At 44.0% G+C, this 17,543-nt stretch overlaps 1 protein-coding gene and 1 long non-coding RNA gene across 10 annotated transcripts in view; one reads left to right on the top strand and one right to left on the bottom strand.

The window, feature by feature from the left end:
* Nucleotides 1-17,543, top strand: part of Satb2 (special AT-rich sequence binding protein 2) — a 187,210-nt gene that overhangs the window by 5,228 nt on the left and 164,439 nt on the right. For 2 of the 8 annotated variants that reach the window (NM_001358580.1, NM_001358581.1), the window contains exons 2-3: nucleotides 1,642-1,724; nucleotides 6,083-6,310. In NM_001358580.1, the coding sequence (NP_001345509.1) occupies nucleotides 6,142-6,310 (169 nt within the window). In that variant the 5' untranslated portion in view covers nucleotides 1,642-1,724; nucleotides 6,083-6,141. Of the gene's footprint in view, nucleotides 1-1,641; nucleotides 1,725-3,167; nucleotides 4,506-4,628; nucleotides 4,852-6,082; nucleotides 6,332-17,543 lie in introns of those variants that run through there. The other 6 variants (XM_030252735.1, XM_006495827.4, XM_017319629.2 and 3 more) reach the window with 5 other exon arrangements.
* Nucleotides 767-4,494, bottom strand: 9130024F11Rik (RIKEN cDNA 9130024F11 gene). Of its 2 annotated transcripts, NR_024326.1 has the most exons (2): nucleotides 4,192-4,494; nucleotides 767-1,705 (listed from the first exon to the last, which is right to left on the bottom strand). It is a non-coding gene; the product is annotated as an RIKEN cDNA 9130024F11 gene (long non-coding RNA). The 2 variants fall into 2 exon arrangements; NR_024325.1 differs by having other exon boundaries at nucleotides 767-4,494.

The raw sequence follows: 17,543 nt of genomic DNA, 5'->3' as shown, positions 1-17,543 counted from the left end.
GAGAGAGAGAGAGAGAGAGAGAGAGAGAAGCAGCACAAACTTTCAGCGCTCTAAAAGAGGCAGCGCACTTTTGGAAGTGCCTCTGAGAGCCAGAGAGGCTGGGGGTAAATGCTGGGCCTTCAGAGATCGTGGCCGAAAAGACGCAAAGCGGCGTCCTACCAGGGCTGGCGGGCCTAGGTGGTCTAAGGCTAGCACACAACCTAAGCCGACTTGGGCAGAGGACCCGCACAGCCAAAACCGCAGAGGCAACAGGAGAAATCAAACACCATTGTCATTAAAAGTGCAAAACAGGCCTTAAGAGGACAAAGGCCTGGGTAGAAAGAAAAGCAGTCTAGCAAGCGAGGGAAACTGTGGCACTTAACCCCAGCCTGCAAAGTCCCAGTGTTTTGTTGTTGTTGCTTAAAAATAATAATAACAGTGTGATTGTGAAAGACAGGCGGCCTTTGACTACCTAAGGTAAGGTGGGAATTTTAGGGCTAGGAGAATCCGAGAAAAGTTTGAGTAGATCTCCCTCAAAAAACGGAGGTCTGAAACAACCTACAACCCCCCCCCCCCACCACCACACGCACATACACACAACTTTATTTTCTGAGCACAGAGGTAGCTCATTCTCAATCTGGTGTGTGTGTGGGGTGAGGAGGAGTTTTGAATCAAAGTATTTTAAAAGGCAAATGTACTTATACCATTTAAAAAAGTATGATTGTTTCAAAAATTGTTTGGAAATAAACCGTCGTGGGAAATACAAAAATGAAACCAAACAGTTTTTTGAATCATCATCAAATATATTTATTCACTGTTTTTAAAAATGAAAATGACAAATGTTTTAAAAGTGTTATTTCAAATATAAATTACTGTAGCAATTAGAAGTGTTTGAAAATATTTGCTTTAGCTGAAATGAAGTTAACAAAACTGGATTGGGAAAAACATGTCACTTGAAACAGAAAAGGCCTTTATCCGGGTCAAAACTACAGGGAAAAATTCACACTGGGTATGCATGGCAAAACTTTCTAGAATTCTCCTTTTATGAAACGAGAGAAATTTGAAAATGCTCTACTAAAAATAAATCTGCCAACATTCAAAGTACACTTTTGGTAATGACATCAAATTACACATTGTCATGTATATTAAATGTAATTTGTTTAATTTTTAAAATGTAATTTTAAATAATTTAGAATTACTTGTTCCAAATGGTAGATTTTCTTTACATTATCAAAAATAGACAAAAGAAATAATGAATTTGAAAGGGTGTAGAATCTAGCCACAGTGCACATTTAATTGAACTTAATTGTATGCTTTATTTAAATAGACTTTCTCTTTTTAAAAATAACTTAGTATCAATAGTTCCCCTCAAAGCATAATAAAATATGTACACTTTATAAAATATTAACCGATTAAACAATACTGCCGTGTTGTTTATAAGAGTTGTAGCTGAAGTTCATAATTATACTGTTGACACACGCCAGTGAGGTTAGCGAAGAGATCCTTAGCAAAACGCAAATGACGATTTTCCGACAGTGATTTTTATAAAATAGCTAATTAATGACAGGATAGAATCGTTCCAACCATCGCATCATCAGATATAATAATAGTGACGAATCAGACAAAAAAGATCCCCACTAAACGATTTGCATTTTTTTCCAGAAGTCCTCAAGTCCTAATATCATCAATTCTTCTTAGTTCGTGGACATTGGGCCGGAGGTGGATTCTGTAGTTCCAACACCAAGGTAAGAAAGAAAACGGGGTGGGAGGGGGGGGTTTAATACAGTTAGTATATAAATAAAATATATGCATTTCCAATTTAAAAAGCAGGCTTAGTTTGACAGCGATAGCTAAGTTTTTGAAACACCCCTTTTCATTTCGATATGCTATAACATTGTTCTTTTTTAAAGTTTGTAAATCAAACTTACAGTTTCTTTCTTTCATTGCTTTAAAAAAAAAAAAAAAAAACCAAAAACCAAAAAACAACCTTTCAGCTACCTTCAAGGGCTGATTTTACTTGAGCCACTTTGCTTTCACGGGCTTGGAATTTTCTTTAGCCCCTTTGGCTGGGCATGTTCGTGGGAGCACGGAATTTGGGGGAAGAAAAAAACAGGGAAAAGAAAAAGGCTTCCTAAAACTGCGGTGGCTCTCTGGAGGATTACTACCCTGCCAGGCTCGACTCGGCTCGGCAGGGCTCCCCTTGCCGCCTGGGGCTTCTGGTGAAGTTGGTGGGCGGCTCCTTTGAGTGGGACTCACCGAGGTCTGGGCACCGAGATTTAGGCCAGGGACAGGTTTCGTTTCGGGGACCCTCTTTCTTTTAGAAGCCCTTAGGCTTCCCTGGCCGTGGGTTTGCGACTCTTGGGGCGTTGTGGGGTCAAGGGGGTAGGCTACCAAGCAAGTGGACAGCAGCCCAGTCTCCAGCGCTACTCTCAGATTCAATCTCCACTGGCCCAGCTCAAGGCCAGGATTTAGAGAATTGCCTCGAGCGCGTTTCCCGAAACCGAATTTAGTTTGGCCCTCTGGCGCCGCCGTACAGTCAATACTTCTTAAGGGGGACTAGTGGCTCAGGCAACCGGTGGAAGCCGAGTCCTTGGGGTCCTGGGGAACTGGAGGGAAAGCCCCGGTGCACAGAAGGGACAAGAGATGCCGCCGGCTCAAGGGGCATCTCTGGCCGGAAGGCCGGAGAGGACTGGTTCATATTTTCTCCTTTGAGGTTCCAGGGGCTGACAGAAGCCGGACGCGGCAGGCACCTCGCCGGGGCCGCGGCCCCTGCCCACGTGCTATTTTTTTTTTTTTTTTAAGGAGGTCCGCGCCCATGCCGAATGGCCAAGACAAAAGCGCGGCCGGCAGCGGGGTTTTGGCGGGCAGTCACCGCGCCACCTTAAACAAGTAAAGCTGCGCGAGCCGAAAGGCTAGGGCCGCGGGAGTCCGCAAAAGTTTGTGGCTCCTAAGCCTTAGAAGGACCAGCTAGGGACTCATCGGCGCGGCCTCGCTCGGGGCGGAGAGGCTAGGTCCCCACGGCTCAGCTCTGCTCGCGCCGAACTCGGTCCTCAGCCGCTGAGGGTCTTCGGGAGCCCCAGTGCTGCAACCCGAGGGGCGCGCAGCTTCAGCGCCCCGGCCGGCACAGTGTTCTGGCCTCCGGGCAGCTCGGGCTGCGCCGCTCGCAACGTAGCCCGCGTGGCGAGAGTGGCAGGGATGCAGCCTGCCTTGTGCCCACGGAGCAACCCTTTCTCCAGTGCCGGACCCACAGCCAGCCGGACGGGCGGAGTCTCGCTCCAGGCGTTCGGGACACCCGGGCTATTGTTCCGGACCCGCGGCCGCACGGGATTTGAGGGAGAAGTGGCCTTCCCCAAACGCGGCCGGGAGCGCTTCGGGCCGGGCCGGTCGGCTCCGAGCAGATGGGGAGCTCGCTCGCACCGAGAAAAGTTGCTCCGAGGGGCGGAGGCGGTGGGTGGTGGGCGGAGGCGGTGGGTGGGGGAGGCGATCGCCCTCCTATCTCCAAAGTCGAAAGTACTCGGCGGCGCAATTAACAGAGCCCGGAGACGAGGCAGCCTCTGCCGCCTCCCGAGCGCCAGCCTGCGCCTCTGCGGCGAGCCGCGACACGGAGCGCCCGCCTAGTCGCCGCAGCCTGCGCGCCGGGACGAGTGCGCCTAGGGGCTGGGCGAGGCGGCTGCGCCCTGGACTTGCTACAAGGAGGAGGACCAGACCCTGGGCCCTGGCGTTCGTCAGCGCTTAGACGCACCCATTCGTCGGCCGTGGCCACCGCCTCGCGCCACACTCAGTCCTCAGCCATCCGTCCTTCGTCGCCCGGTGCATGAGGTCCTTGCCACCCCGCTCCCACCTCCGACTCCCCCCTTCCTCCTTTTTCCCTGACTCCCACCCCCTCGCCTATCCCTGTGCCTCCTCCGCAGCCCGGCTCCTTGGGTCGCCGTGCTCACAGCGATTGATTGATTGATGTTTAATTTCCTGCCAGGCGGGGCCCCCCTCCCCCCGCAACCTCCCCAGCCCTCCTCCCCGCCCCCCACTCCCCTCCTTCATTGCGGTGGACCAGTCTGGCTTGGGTTTAGATCCGTCCCCCCCATTCCCATCCCGAAATAACCCAGAGACATCCCCTACCCCCACCCCAAATTATTATTTTGAAGGCGCTAGATCTGGGGACCGAAAGGGGGAGGGGGAGAAATCGGAAACCGAGGACAACCCAAAAGGACTCACTTTGCCTGATGACTCAACGCAACTAATAATCATCTCCCTCTCAGTGTCTTTCTCTCTGCGGCTTGTCAGTGAGTCCGGCTCTGGCTTCTGGCAGAGGCAGCCGCGAGGGGAGAGGTTGGAGGTGACAGCTTGTGCGGCCGCCGCGTTTTCTCTTGCGCGCGGTCCGGGGTCTCCGCACCTTCCCCGCTCTTGGTGGCAACGTCCCCGCGACTCTGGCCGCGCCTCCTCTGGAGCTAGCGGCTGTAGGAGCCAGCAGCCGCCGCAGCCTCCCAGTCCTCAGCCCTTTCTCTCCAGAACCGGTCTTCTACCCGAAGGTGTGAAAGGCTCTTTCAGCCCCCTCTCCCCCCCCCCTCCTCCGCCGTCCCCTCCCCCGCTCGCTCTGGTGCCCCTTTGGAGGAGTCCTCCTTTCCCTCTCCTCCTCCTCCCTCACTGCCCCCCGCCCCCATCATCATAACAACCATCTCCGAACCAGAAGAAGACACCCTGACCCAGGACCTTAAACGCTAGGACCGGGGAAGAGGAAAAGGAAAGGGGAAGGAGGAAAGAGAAAGGAAGACTAGGACAACACTACAATTCACCAAAAACTTTCCACCCTGGATTCTCTACTTTTGCTCCATGGACAGAGCCCCAGCCAGCCAAGTTTCAGACAGACCGTGAGCAGTAAGTACGCTGGGCGAGGGCTCCCACGCGGCGCCTGTAGTTCGGGAAGCCCTGGGCGCGCTAAGTTCCCCGGCTGTTCTGGGGCTCTGGCTCTCACGCGCGCTTAGGCGAAGCCGGGAAGTGCGGTGGAGCCTTCACTGGCAACCCCTCCGAGCACTCCCTACATCTTTCGCATTCTTCTTAACTCCTCTCTGTCCCCCACCACCACCTCGTCTGGACTCGTGGCGACTAGGCTTCTCCCGCGTCCAAAGCGCTCTTAGAGGATTCTCAGAGCCCCTGGTGTATTAGGGGTTCCTTTCATGGGTTTCAGTGACAATGTGGGCGCCGTTTCATCAGGTGTTTTCCCTTCTTCCGGGTCACTCCTCCAAAATTGAAGAGTATGGAGCACTGCTCGCCTAGGGACCTCGAGAAAAACTTTCCAGATTTAGAAATTAGGATTAATGAAGCCTGCTCCTGTACCTAAGAATCAAGATTTCTTTCTCTTATGTTGTACGCTTAATGGCTTAAAAAACAACAACCACATCCAGGATACGATGAAGATAAGAATGCTCCCAAATAATAATTGTGATCCTGGGATGGAGGGTAGCCTTTCCAAATCTCAGAGTGTTTTGGGATGCTCGCTCACGTGAAATTATAGTTAATTTTTTTGTGTGCAAAGGTGTGTGTTTGTGTACACAAGTGTACTTGGTCCATAAAGGTAAAAGGTGGGGATTCCATGGATCCATTGATCCAGCTTGGCCATCCACAGCGCATTTATCAAGCAATTAATTTGCTTAAGGACCCGTGTAAGTCCTTGCTCCCTCCCTGGCCTGGTGGGACCTCTCGCCCATAAGTACGCTCCTTTCAAAACCCTGACACCCCAAGTGGGGCTTATGGTGGTGGTGGCTCTTTATCAAAGAGAGGATAATGCCAGCGCTGCCCGCAATGAATGGGGTACTGCTTAAAGGCTTCGAGGTCCGACTCTGTCCACACAACTGAGGGCTAACTCTTGGGACCTGAGACAGAGCAGGTCTTAGTACCTCAAGTTCTGGGCAGCTTTGGGACCTCCAGTGTTTGTTTGGTTGGGACTTGCTTTCCCGGGACCCTTCGGTACCCTTCTGCAGCGTGGGAGGAAGTTTGTGTGGCTGCGGTGCAGTGCTCTGCCACTGGCCTGATCGTCTATCACGTGTGTGAGCGGTTTTCCCTCTTTTTTTTTTCCCTCCCCCTTTCCTCCCCTCCGCCCCCTCCCTAGGTCCCTGCGCGTTTTATTGCGACCTGCCGGTGGGAACTTTGTCTCCAAATCGGAGCAGCATGGAGCGGCGGAGCGAGAGCCCGTGTCTTCGGGACAGCCCCGACCGAAGAAGCGGCAGCCCCGACGTCAAGGGGCCTCCCCCGGTGAAGGTGGCCCGGCTGGAGCAGAACGGCAGCCCCATGGGAGCCCGCGGGAGGCCCAACGGCGCCGTGGCCAAGGCCGTGGGAGGTAACAGCCCGGAGCTGGGAGGTGCGCGCAGCGGAGGCCCAGTGATAATGGCCTGGGTGTCAGGGTTCAGGTTGATTAGGCGCTGTTTCGGTGTAGGATTACAGGAAGTCAAATCCAGGTTGCCAAATAGTGCCCTAGTTGCCTCTCCGCAACTGGTAGTAGCTTCATCTCGAGTTAAAACAAGAAAGTGGTTTACCCAGAGGGTGGCATTTTTTGGGCACTTTGCCACTCTGTGCTGAGGTGTTGGCAGGTCTGTGTCACAGCCAGCTAACTGTTTCTAGATTTTCCTAGAGAGCTCTTTAGTGTTTTAACTCCTTTGCCTTGCCTCGGATCTGTTTTAGGGCTGAAGCTTGTATGCCTTGGTTGTAGTGGGACAGAGACCTAGGATCTGGCTAGAGTCGAAGCAGTGACTCTGGTGTTCTTCTGTAGCTGGGACAGGGTTGAGACAAATGAGTGACAGCTAGGACTGTGTCCTGCAGAAGTTCTAGGGGAAAAAACCGAAGGATCACCGTGAATCCATTATGTCCTTAGAGGATTTGATGCTGTTTTGCCTGCAGAGTTTAGACGGAGCCGGTTATAACTTTGATAGGAATTAGAGAATTGGGTGAAAAACAGCAAGCAACTCTATATGCTGCCTGCTGCTTCCCTACCCAAGAATTAAATATTATTTTAAAGGAAGACTTTTATGTTTCAGTACATCTACACATAACTTTCTTCAATAGTGTTTAGTAATCTTACAAAATAAGACCAGAGAGGAATTTAAATACTGTATTTTGGGTTTGCAGGGCAGTCAACTAGCTGTTTCGTACATATGAAATGTACAACTTTACACAGCATTCAGACTGTTTTGTTTGGGATAAATTATTCCTTTAATTGTACTATGCCTGAGATACCCCCTCACCCCAGTGGCTTTCAACAGCAGTAAGTTTAATGTAATTCTTAAACTTGGTGATAAAGTCCCACCTCCCATTCCCCCATCCCTTATGTCCCTGTTTGTGGTGACCATCAAATTTTGGAATACATGCTTAGTTTGAAATGTCTCCACACACCTAAGAAGATGACACTTTTCTGTTTTTAATGTTATTACTATTTTTCTTGGTGGTAGTCATTAAACACAGCTTAGCTTGCCTCAATCCTTTAAATTGGCCATTTGTCCCGAGAAGCAGCCTTCCTCTCAATTTTTCAAGTTTTGAAAACATGTTTTGGCTTCTGTATAGTCCCATTTAGAGATGTGAAAACATACTTTTAATGAGACAAAAAGAAATGAAAAAGAAACGAGCATGCAAACAAATCTGGCAACTGCATGGCTAACTTTTCAAGAGTGGGGTTCATGAGTATATTGCCCCAAGACCAGAACAATGACCCGAGCCTCACTTTATGGACACCTCTATGCACACAATGGAGGGAAATCCATCAGAGATATGGTAAAACCAAGCTTCGATCCTGACTGTACAGGCTGCTAATGTCTGGTGAGGACATTTTTGGAAATCCTTGGAAAACACATATTCTGGAAGTCACCTTTTATATAAGAAAAATCGTGGACTTAGTAATTTTTGTTTCCCTTTGTTAATACAGTGCAGTTCAGCTGCACGCTCTAAGTTCGCTGAGTTCTTTAGACAGTTTAGAGTGTAACTATCAAGAATCCTTCAACAAAGCTGGCTTCTTTTTCTTTCATGTCATATTGAACTAGGAAAGAAGTTGCCTCAGTCTGTTGATTCTGGGTCCCTTTAGTATGGAACCCAGAATCTGCTCCTTTGCAGATTTTCTGAAATTACAATTTGCTTTTGACCACTGATTCTAAATTTGCTACAGATAAAATTAATGCCTTTCTGAAGAATAATAGATTTCAGTAAACTTCTCTAGTCAGCACCTTGGAGGCTTAATTTAATTTGGAAACAGTGGGTCCTATTAGATGCCTCCCAAGCTGGAAGTAAGATAACAGCATTTGCCTTAATGCACAACATTTGTAGTGCTTAATAGTAAAGGGTATATGGTGGATTTGTATATGGTGGGTTTATAAATATTCTTTTTAAAAAGCTTTAATTCTCTTATATTTTTAGTGGTAAGCCTAGCCTTTAATGGCTGAGCCATCATCTCTCCAGCATAAAGCTTTAATTCTCTACAGCATAATAGATTCTTTGGAATCTATCTACTTTAAATAAACTAATTTAGAAACCTTCAAAATATAACTTAGAATATCAAATTTTGCAGTGCAATGCTTTTTTGTATTGACTGTTAATAATTATTTTGTTGGCTTCAGTCTATAAAGTTCCCAAGTGTAAGATGTTAATAATTTTATTTCTTTATAACTTCTAATCATGTATGTAGACTGGAAGAAAGCCAAGCCTTTTAAAAATGTATATTTTAAATTAAAAAAAATGTTCAAAGTATATTTCTAGTTAGAAATTCTTGTAATTGAAATGTTTTCTTTTAACATAGGATAAGTATAAAGTAGGTTGTATTTCCACCATTGTACATCTCTTGTTGAATATTCTTTGTAAAACAAACATAGATAGTCACAAAAATGTGTACTGCTGAGCCATTTGTTTTCATCTTCGGGCTATTGCATTGTGTCCATGCTGTGGACATGGACTGTGGACACAGAGTAGTGGGGAGCACAGGCTTGTTTCTCTTGTGTTCCTCCTGAAAATTGTCCTCCTCACAGAGCTAGGGAAAATCATTACGTTAATTGGTTGCTCCGTAAAATAGCAATTTATCCCACCGCTTTTGATAAGCAGGAAGAGATAAATGTTTTTGGTTGGCTGAGAGACCATGTTCTGCTGCTGTGCTCCTTTTTAAAGAGTGGGAACTTGTTAGGATTTTTTGATGAGCTTTAGATATTCATAAAAGGGGGGGTTAGCATTCTTGTAGTAGAGTCTGGTTTGAACCAGTTACGTGGTGAATGTCCCATCGCAGTCTAAGGTGTTTTAAGAATCAACTTAGCGTTAAGTCAGTGCCCTATGTACAATATGGTCAGCCTTAGATGCCCAATAGCAGCTACACTGGTTTTGCTCTGTCTTTTCTAACACCTCTACCCCCCCCCCCCCGGGGATGTTTCTGTTCTTTGTGTTATATTTTCCAAAGCATGGATATAGTGAATTGGAAGGGCTCGGATATATGTAAAAGTCAGCTTTTTTAGAAGGTCTTCATGGGGAAAAAAGGCTAATATCTCTTTAAAAAACATATGAAGGCTGGGAGAGAGTTTAGACAGGCAAGAGCCTTGTGGTGTTGACAGCTTTATATCCCTGCTGGGTGACATTCACTTACTAGAATTGGCGTTCCCTCTCAGCTAGTAATTCACTCCATAAGGATTTGGGAAAAGGATGATTAATGGTGGGGGAATTTATATTTGCAGGATTGTTGATTAAAACTTATAGATCTATTTGAAGACTTAGAAGAAGAAGAGATTATTAAGGATGAGTTAACTAAGCATCAGACTCACTCTTTTCTCCACCCTTATCATGAGCCCCTAAGACCGGCTGTGCTGTGTGGAATCCTCTCAGCCAGGCAACCCACAGCCTAAAATGAAAGTGGGGCCAGGGAAGACTGAGAGGAGCCCAGGCTTCTGCCTTTCCTCCTGGACTGCTGCAAGGGGCCAGCCAGCTGTGCTTTACCAGCAGTAAGTCATTGTGCCTCATTCATTGTTAACACAAGCATTTTCACTTTTTAGTGTTTGGCTTCAAGAGGAACTTTCAGACAGCTTTATTTAAACTGAATGAACAGCACTTGGCTATACCAGATGGTGTATTTGCTGATAGGAAGCATTAAACATCAGAAATCTTTTTGGTATTTTTCTTTATCCTAGGATTTTTTTAAATGCTTTCAAAAAGTGTGTAGTGTGTGTGTGTGTGTGTGTGTGTGTGTGTGTGTGTGTGTGTGTTAAATGTTCTAGTTTGGGGTTTGGAATTTAAACCTTGAGAATGTCTTATTGAAATACCTGTTCATTTTGTTAAAAAAATTGCTTATTTTTGAAAAACATTTTGCTTTAAAAATAATTGGGTTTATTGGCGAACTCCTGGCTGAAGTTACGTCCTAAGAGAACTCCCTGAAGTAGGTGGCTCCCTTGCTTCCAGGTCTCTTTAAGAGCATAGCTGTCTTTTTGCAAGGGGAAGGAATCATTATGCAGTGCACACTTGCTGCATTCAAACAGAGAACAAATGTGATCAAGATTGTTAGGCAGGGCCTCATTTAGAGCGGAACATCATCTACTACAACAACAGTTAGCTTAATTGTCTACATGTGGGACATTGCCTTCTCCATTAAGAGCCAAAGAAATGCGGATCAGGTCAGGTGGAGACACAACATTAGCTGTGGGCCAGCAATAATTTTACTTCTGGGAAGTAGTGCTAATAGGAAAGAATATATATATATATATATATTGTAATATTGAAATATGTAAAAATACTTAGAAATATCATTGTCAACCCAGGGAAGTGGAGAGAACTCTGTGTCCCAGGATAACTATCATAAGGTCAGTGGCAGTTGGAGCATACGCTGATAGGAAGGACTCAGGGTTGCAGAGGGAAGACTTCCCTACCCATCCACACTGTTATTACTGCTTTAAATGGAAAGGTTTAAGGTCTTTTAAGAAGAGTATGAACTTAGGCTTGGGGGTCATCTACTCGTCTAACATGTCCTCTGTAGTTTTGCTGAAGTAGAAAAATAGCTCTTCCCTAAAGTGTTTTTAGCCCTTGGCCTGTTATTAAAATAAAGACATACTTGGTTAAAAAAAAATATATGCAATGGAACGTACACATTAAACAGAACACAGGGTATCCGCCCCTCAAAGTCCTGAATGTAATTTGGTGTTTCAAGTAATCTTGGAAGTTTCATGTTCCATCAGCAGAAACCCGCTGACCATTATATAGTGAAGTTCTGCTGCAGTGGTGTGCACTGTGTGCATGCTTGTGTGTGTGTGTGTGTGTGTGTGTGCTTGTGTGTGTGTATGTGCGCTCACCCACCCACGCACGCATGCTTAAAACTACAAAGAAGTCCCTTAAGCATCTGTTTTTTAACTGGTGCAGAAAATAAGCAATACCTTCATTTCCTGAAGGCCGTGTGACTAGCCGAGGTAATTTGTTCATCCTAGATATCCTGTATTGACTCTTTCTCTCTAATTCCTCTCTCTCTATAGGAAGAGAAAACAGATTAATCATTATTTATAAGATATCAGAGAATACGAATTTGGGTAATTTTAAGGACAAGGGAATCAGTTATTTCAGTCAAGACTATAGTAATTTTTTGGGGTGCCGCTTGGCAAGAGAGCAATTATGAGGCTTGATGGTTTTACTTTGGTGAATTGAAACACTGTTGCTGCTTCCCCCTCCTCTCCTCCTCCTTCTCCTCCTCCTCCTGTTCTTTCTCCTCTTCTGCTAAGCAGCGATTCATTGTAGCAGCAGTGCTGTATGTGAATATACTTAAAAGCTGTGCTACACTAACAGAGTTAGATACATTCCATATTATAGCATTTCCTTTGGATACATATATCATTTGTTGTCTTTTGGCTTCTATTGAGATAAAATTGATTCCATTTCTTAGCATTAAAACTAATAATCCCACATTTGGTATTATTGTTTTATTTCAGCTTGCCAAAAGCTGTTCTTCATAGCAGGAAACATATAACTCACTAAGATATTTATATATTTTTATTTAATAAGTACACTTTAAAAAACTCTCTAAGAAATGTATAGTAACATAGTAACTTGTGCTATCTTTCTTACACTGAGACTGAGGTACAATGGCATTTTGGAACATATTTAAAGACAGAGCATTTGACAAAAGTTGTATGTGTAACAGTTTGTCAGTAGAAAGTGACAAGCGGGAAATGACAAATGAAATGTTGGCATCATCCCTCTTTATTTTGATAAAAATGTCTCAATTTGCAATGATATAATACTGTTTCATAGTATTTCGTGAGTTGTGGGAGATGCATAAGGAGAATTTAGATTTTGTGAACGGGAAATTAGCAGCCCAAACTCTCTTTTCAGAAGCTTTGGCAGCATGGCCCTTTCCCCCTGCTCCCCGAGAACAGGAACAGCAGTGAAATGTTGGATTGAACCCATACAGTTTAACTCATTATTTTTTGAAAAAAAAAAGGGGGGGGGCGGTGGCTGGGTAACTGAAAGTGGTTTCCAGTAGGAGACCTTTATACTTAGCTGAGGAAGTGCAGAAGAGTTTGCCTTTTCGCTTCCTTATTTTCTTTATGGCAATTTGAGAAGGAGCGATTCCCTGCTCTTGGCTTTGATTGTACAGGTCTCCTCTCCTTCCAATCATCACAGCTCTTCAGCAGTCATTTAGCAAGCCAGTCAGGTGAGCTGTGAATTTCTCTTGTTTTAAAGTACAGGAAAGGTTTTGAAACTGTCAGAGCATTAGAAACAGATCTCTAAATACAAAGGATTCATCAGCCTGCTGCTTATGGATGAGTGATTGCCATTTCCAGAGCCAAAGTCAATGTCTGAATGCAATTGAGGCTGAGCTAAGACAGGTCAGTTGAGGGCTTCCAGAGGGTTTATTTTTTCATTTTATTTTATTCCATTTTTTATTTTTCTACTTTTGACACAGGTGTAACTTCTACATTGTATTGTTCTCTCTTTTCTGAAGAAACATTTCTTCCAGTCTTGCTATCCAGCAATTGAGCTTTTATTTCTTTCCTTTATATGGACGTATATTTGATGAGCCTGACATACCATGGCATTTCTGTAAAAATGTTTCGCGGTATTGGTCATGGTGGCTTATGCCTGACATAGCAGCACTTGAGAGACTGAGGCAGGAGAATTCTGAGTTTGAGGCTAGTCTGGGCTAAATATTGAGTTCCTATTCAGCTTGAGCCACATAGCAAGACGTTGTCTCAAAAATCCACAACCACTAACACCAAAAATATCCTATGATAAAGTTTTCAAAGTCATGGAAGAATATATATATATATATATATATATATATATATATATATATATATATATATTTCAAATAGTAGATTTTTTATTAATTGCAAATGATAAATTGTGATGAAAACAAGGATAATTAGGTGACACAAGGTATTAGAAATGTCACCTACTCTGTCTTTTCTTGTTATTTGTGAAGCTTTGGTTAATTGCAGATTAACAACAGGCCAGATAAAAAGCTGTAAATGTCTAAATCTGTTTAGATATGCAGTTATGGCAACTGAATTTAGGGCATGTATTTTAAAATTATTATCTATAACCTCTCAAGCCAAAATAAGAAAGTCCCGGAATGAGTGAAGTATAATGAGACATGTGTGTAAAGATCCTAGGATGAAACCCAGTAATTTTTTGCTAACCTAAAATCATGATAATAATAAAAAGGCAAATCAGGTCCATATTATACTTACCAGAGCAATGCATAAAATAACAGCAGAGCAGAGAAATCAAACCAAAGTCCATAAAGAACAGTGTCAACAGTTTAAACCCTGAAATCCAGTTATTAGAGAGTCAAATCAGTGTACAGCAGGCACTTGCGGGACTGTTGGTCTGATACAGTGGGATAATAAAACTTCTCTGAGAAGTTTTCCATTTAACTTCTTCCTGATGCTGTTACTTACTGTATGAGGTGAAGTGATTTCTCCTCTTAACTTCTTGCCTTATTATCACAATGGAGTTCTGTCCTAGCACAGTTGGTTATTAAACTGTGGTATTAAGAAAATACTTTTTAACAAAAGTAAAGGAAGAGGCTAGCACTGTTTATTAAAGTACATGCATTCCCCAGCTGTGTTTGATACCCACTGATGGTTTCACAGAGCTCCGTGCCCATCTCCGTTTGCATGAAGACTTGTACAGATGTGGGGAGAGATAGATTCCAGATAAGAGAGTGTTTTCTAAAACACTGAAGTGTGATAGGCAATTTACAAGACGTACCTGGGAATAACTGGAGCTACAGCATAGGAATGGTCACTTACCCTTTTCTTCCTTGAAGGTCTTTGCTTGATTTAGGTCCATAGCTGGAAGACAAGTATATCAGTACTGTCATAACTAATTGTTTTATTTTACACAAGAAAAAATCTTTTCTTTCCAGAGAGAACCACACAACTGCAGAGAACTGACCAAAGGCAAAGAGTAAAATAAGAAACCGTATTTTGATATTTTTCTGATTGTGTCAGCACATGAAAATCAAGCCTTTGACTGCTCTATTACTTACACATATAAAGAAATCCAAAATTGATACTTCTGATAGCTTATTAGAAAAATGCATTCATATAAAACTCTTAAAATTGCTGTGTTTTTGAAGCATTATTTTTTTGTTTAATAGAACAAAACTTTCTTTTGTCATAATCCAAAGATGGTAACAGAGCCTCATGATAAATGTCTCTTTAAGTGTCGTAGTAAAAGAAAATGACTTGCCTTCTGAGGCAGTAGAGGGTTTATGTTGTTTTGGACCCATTTCCAAGCAGTGATCGAAAACAGATTACAATAACAATTATACAGTCAGAAGATGCAATATCCATTTCTGCTTTAATTGAGTGAAGGAATAATAAAAACATCATTAAGAAAAATGAGGTGGACCTGTCACACAGTGTACAAATTTTTAGACTTGAAGACGATGCAGAATAACCAGAGTGCTTCTTGTTTTCTGTGGTGTTTATTAGCTGTGATCTGCATTGGCTGTCCTTCCCTGAGAGGTTCACAAAAACTCCTGTGGGAGTGTGTGCCCTGGCACCACAAAGGTGCACTTTTGCCTTAGGGTCTGACATGTTCTTGAGTTATACCTGAGGTGTGACCCCCTCAGCCTCTTTCTAACCTGTGGGGATATATATATCTACAGAATTGGCAGCTTGTCAGTAGTGCGTAAGAGCTAAGTGAGGTACCAGCCAGCAAGTCTTTACAAAGTCCTCAGGAGGCTAAACTGGAAAGAGAAGGTTGAGGCCCACCCATACCTGTCTTCTCCCCTGCACATACGAGAACCTGAACTTCCTCGTTTTCATGTTATCACCTTGTCACTTTGGTAGAAGTAGAGAGTTAAGACTGTCACTTGAATACAGAGCATCTGACTTTCATTCTGAGTTCTGTAAACTATTGCATATATCCATTTGTCTTTTTTTTTTTTTTTTAAATTTGAGGTGGGTTCTCAGTGTGTAGCCCTGGCTAGCCTCAAACATCCCCCTGTCTCTGGGATTAAAGGAGCACACACCAAGTCCCACATTTCCATAATTGTTAACCTTGTTGGGCTGGGCTAACAGCAGCCATTCCGCAGTCCACACTTCTCTGTGGGACAGCAGCAGACAGCAGCCAAGATCACTGGCTAAGTTTTCATGCTGAGTTGCTCTTCTTACTGGAAAACTTCACAGTTCCTGAACACCTGGCCATGACAGTGGAGTCAGGCCCCAGCGGCCTCTCGCAGAGAAGCACTGAGGCTCAAGCACCGGATGTCCCTAGCACTTACAGCCCAAATTTGCACTCAGTTGAGACCCTCAGAAGGGACCTTTTAAAAAAAATCAGTTGTTAAAACATTTTCTTGGTGCCATTACTTGAAAAGATCTTTCTGTGAGCTGCAACATAAAGGATGGAATGGGTGTTATATCCTGTGGTGGAGGGCCCAGAGACCCTGGTCAGCCCAGAGATCATTCTTTCAGAAGGGAATTCCTATTGAATAATCCAAAAGAGCTTAACATGTGTATGCCATAAAGAGCGTTTAGTTAATAACACCTTCATTAAATAGCACCTCAATTAAACCTTTGTCAGCAAAGGTTCTTTTACCTTCATATTCACATAACCTAACAGGGCTGAGCTTTAAGGATCTATTAGTGGTTCTGTTTTTTCTGGGCTTTACAGTTTGAGCCTAAACATTAATTCTGGGTGGAACTTGGCATCTTGTCTCTTTGCCTCAGAGGGAATTTTTGTTGTACAGTAAAAAGTGGTATTTCTTTCACGCAACCACCTTCTCTGAGTTTCCCCCCTTTTCTCCTGAGCAAAAAGCAATTAAGTAGTCAAGGTTTTAAGAGTGTATCTTTAATTTTAAAAACAGAATGATTATTTTAGGTGAATTAAGCAATTTTTCCATTAGTTCACATTGTAAAAAAGAATAGAAAAGGGACGCGGAGTCAATAACGCAAAGAAAGTATTTTCCTTCTCTTCTTCTCAACACGAAACCCATGAATTAGTGGCTACTGTTTTAGATGCTGAGAGTTAAGACATTTTGTTTTATTTGTGTTACCTGCTATTTTAACACTGACTGAAAGAAAGGAAAATCGATTCTCTGTCTGAAACAACTGGGCTTCCCAACCTTATCTTGGAAAACATACTTCCACTCAGTTGTTCTGCGATGGTCTTTTCTGTCGCTTGTTGATACTGTGTTAGGATTGGGTTGTTACAGGCATCTGATCACATAGAAATGGAAAGGGAAGGATGTAGGTTATCTTGGTAGGAAAACTAGCAAGTTCCCAGAGTGTCAGTGGCTGTGTGGTCCATGGCAGAGCAGTCCCTCTGGAGACAGAGGTGGGCTGAGTCGGCTGTGTTGGACAGCTGGCCTCCTCAGGTCAAAAGGCATCTTCAGACAAGGTTCTGTCTTTTGGATCTGGCGGTATTGGTATCAGGAGCCCTTTGTTGAGGGAGCCTGAGGAGAACAGGTTGTCCTCGAGATGGGAGTTATTCCATGTTGAAGACCAGGTGAAGTCACTTTTCAAAAGTAAATAAGGTGATTCTGATTTTTTTCCTGCCCCTCTCAAATGAATGTCTAGGTAATTTTCAGCACAACTAACTCCGTTTATGAGCTCATTCATCCAGCAAGTTTGTGCCTTAAGCACATTTTTATGGTTAACTTATACCTCCCACCCCAAATGGGAGCTTACTATTGAAAGTCTGCCAGTGATCATTAGTTCCCAAGAGATTTGGGAGAGAAGAAGAATGACGGGGTCTCACCTAGAGTGAGACCGTTTGTGTTGACATTTTGCCACCATGGGAAGCCAGAGTCAACCTGAATGTTCAGGGTGACTGTGAACTGTCTGATAGAGATGTATGGGATTCCAATTAGAACAGGGTCAGGATACCAATGCCCCTCTCTTCATGCTGTTCCCGTGCTTAGTGGAAAACAAGCTGCAAAGTAAATCCCTTGGCCCTCCAATAAAAAGATTTATAGCAAAATAATTCTCAGCCCCATAATGGGCCCGTTGTAGGTTTGTGTTTGATATTTGTAAGACTGAAATACAGTCCATGTTCCCAAACTAAGCATTTATTGTAAACAAGTTAACTGCCAAGAGCTTCTATTCTGTCAAACATAATTATAT

The sequence above is a fragment of the Mus musculus genome, chromosome 1, assembly GCF_000001635.26.
Source record: "Mus musculus strain C57BL/6J chromosome 1, GRCm38.p6 C57BL/6J".
In the NCBI taxonomy this organism is placed as follows: domain Eukaryota; kingdom Metazoa; phylum Chordata; class Mammalia; order Rodentia; family Muridae; genus Mus; species Mus musculus.
This window is presented reverse-complemented; position numbering and strand designations above follow the sequence as displayed.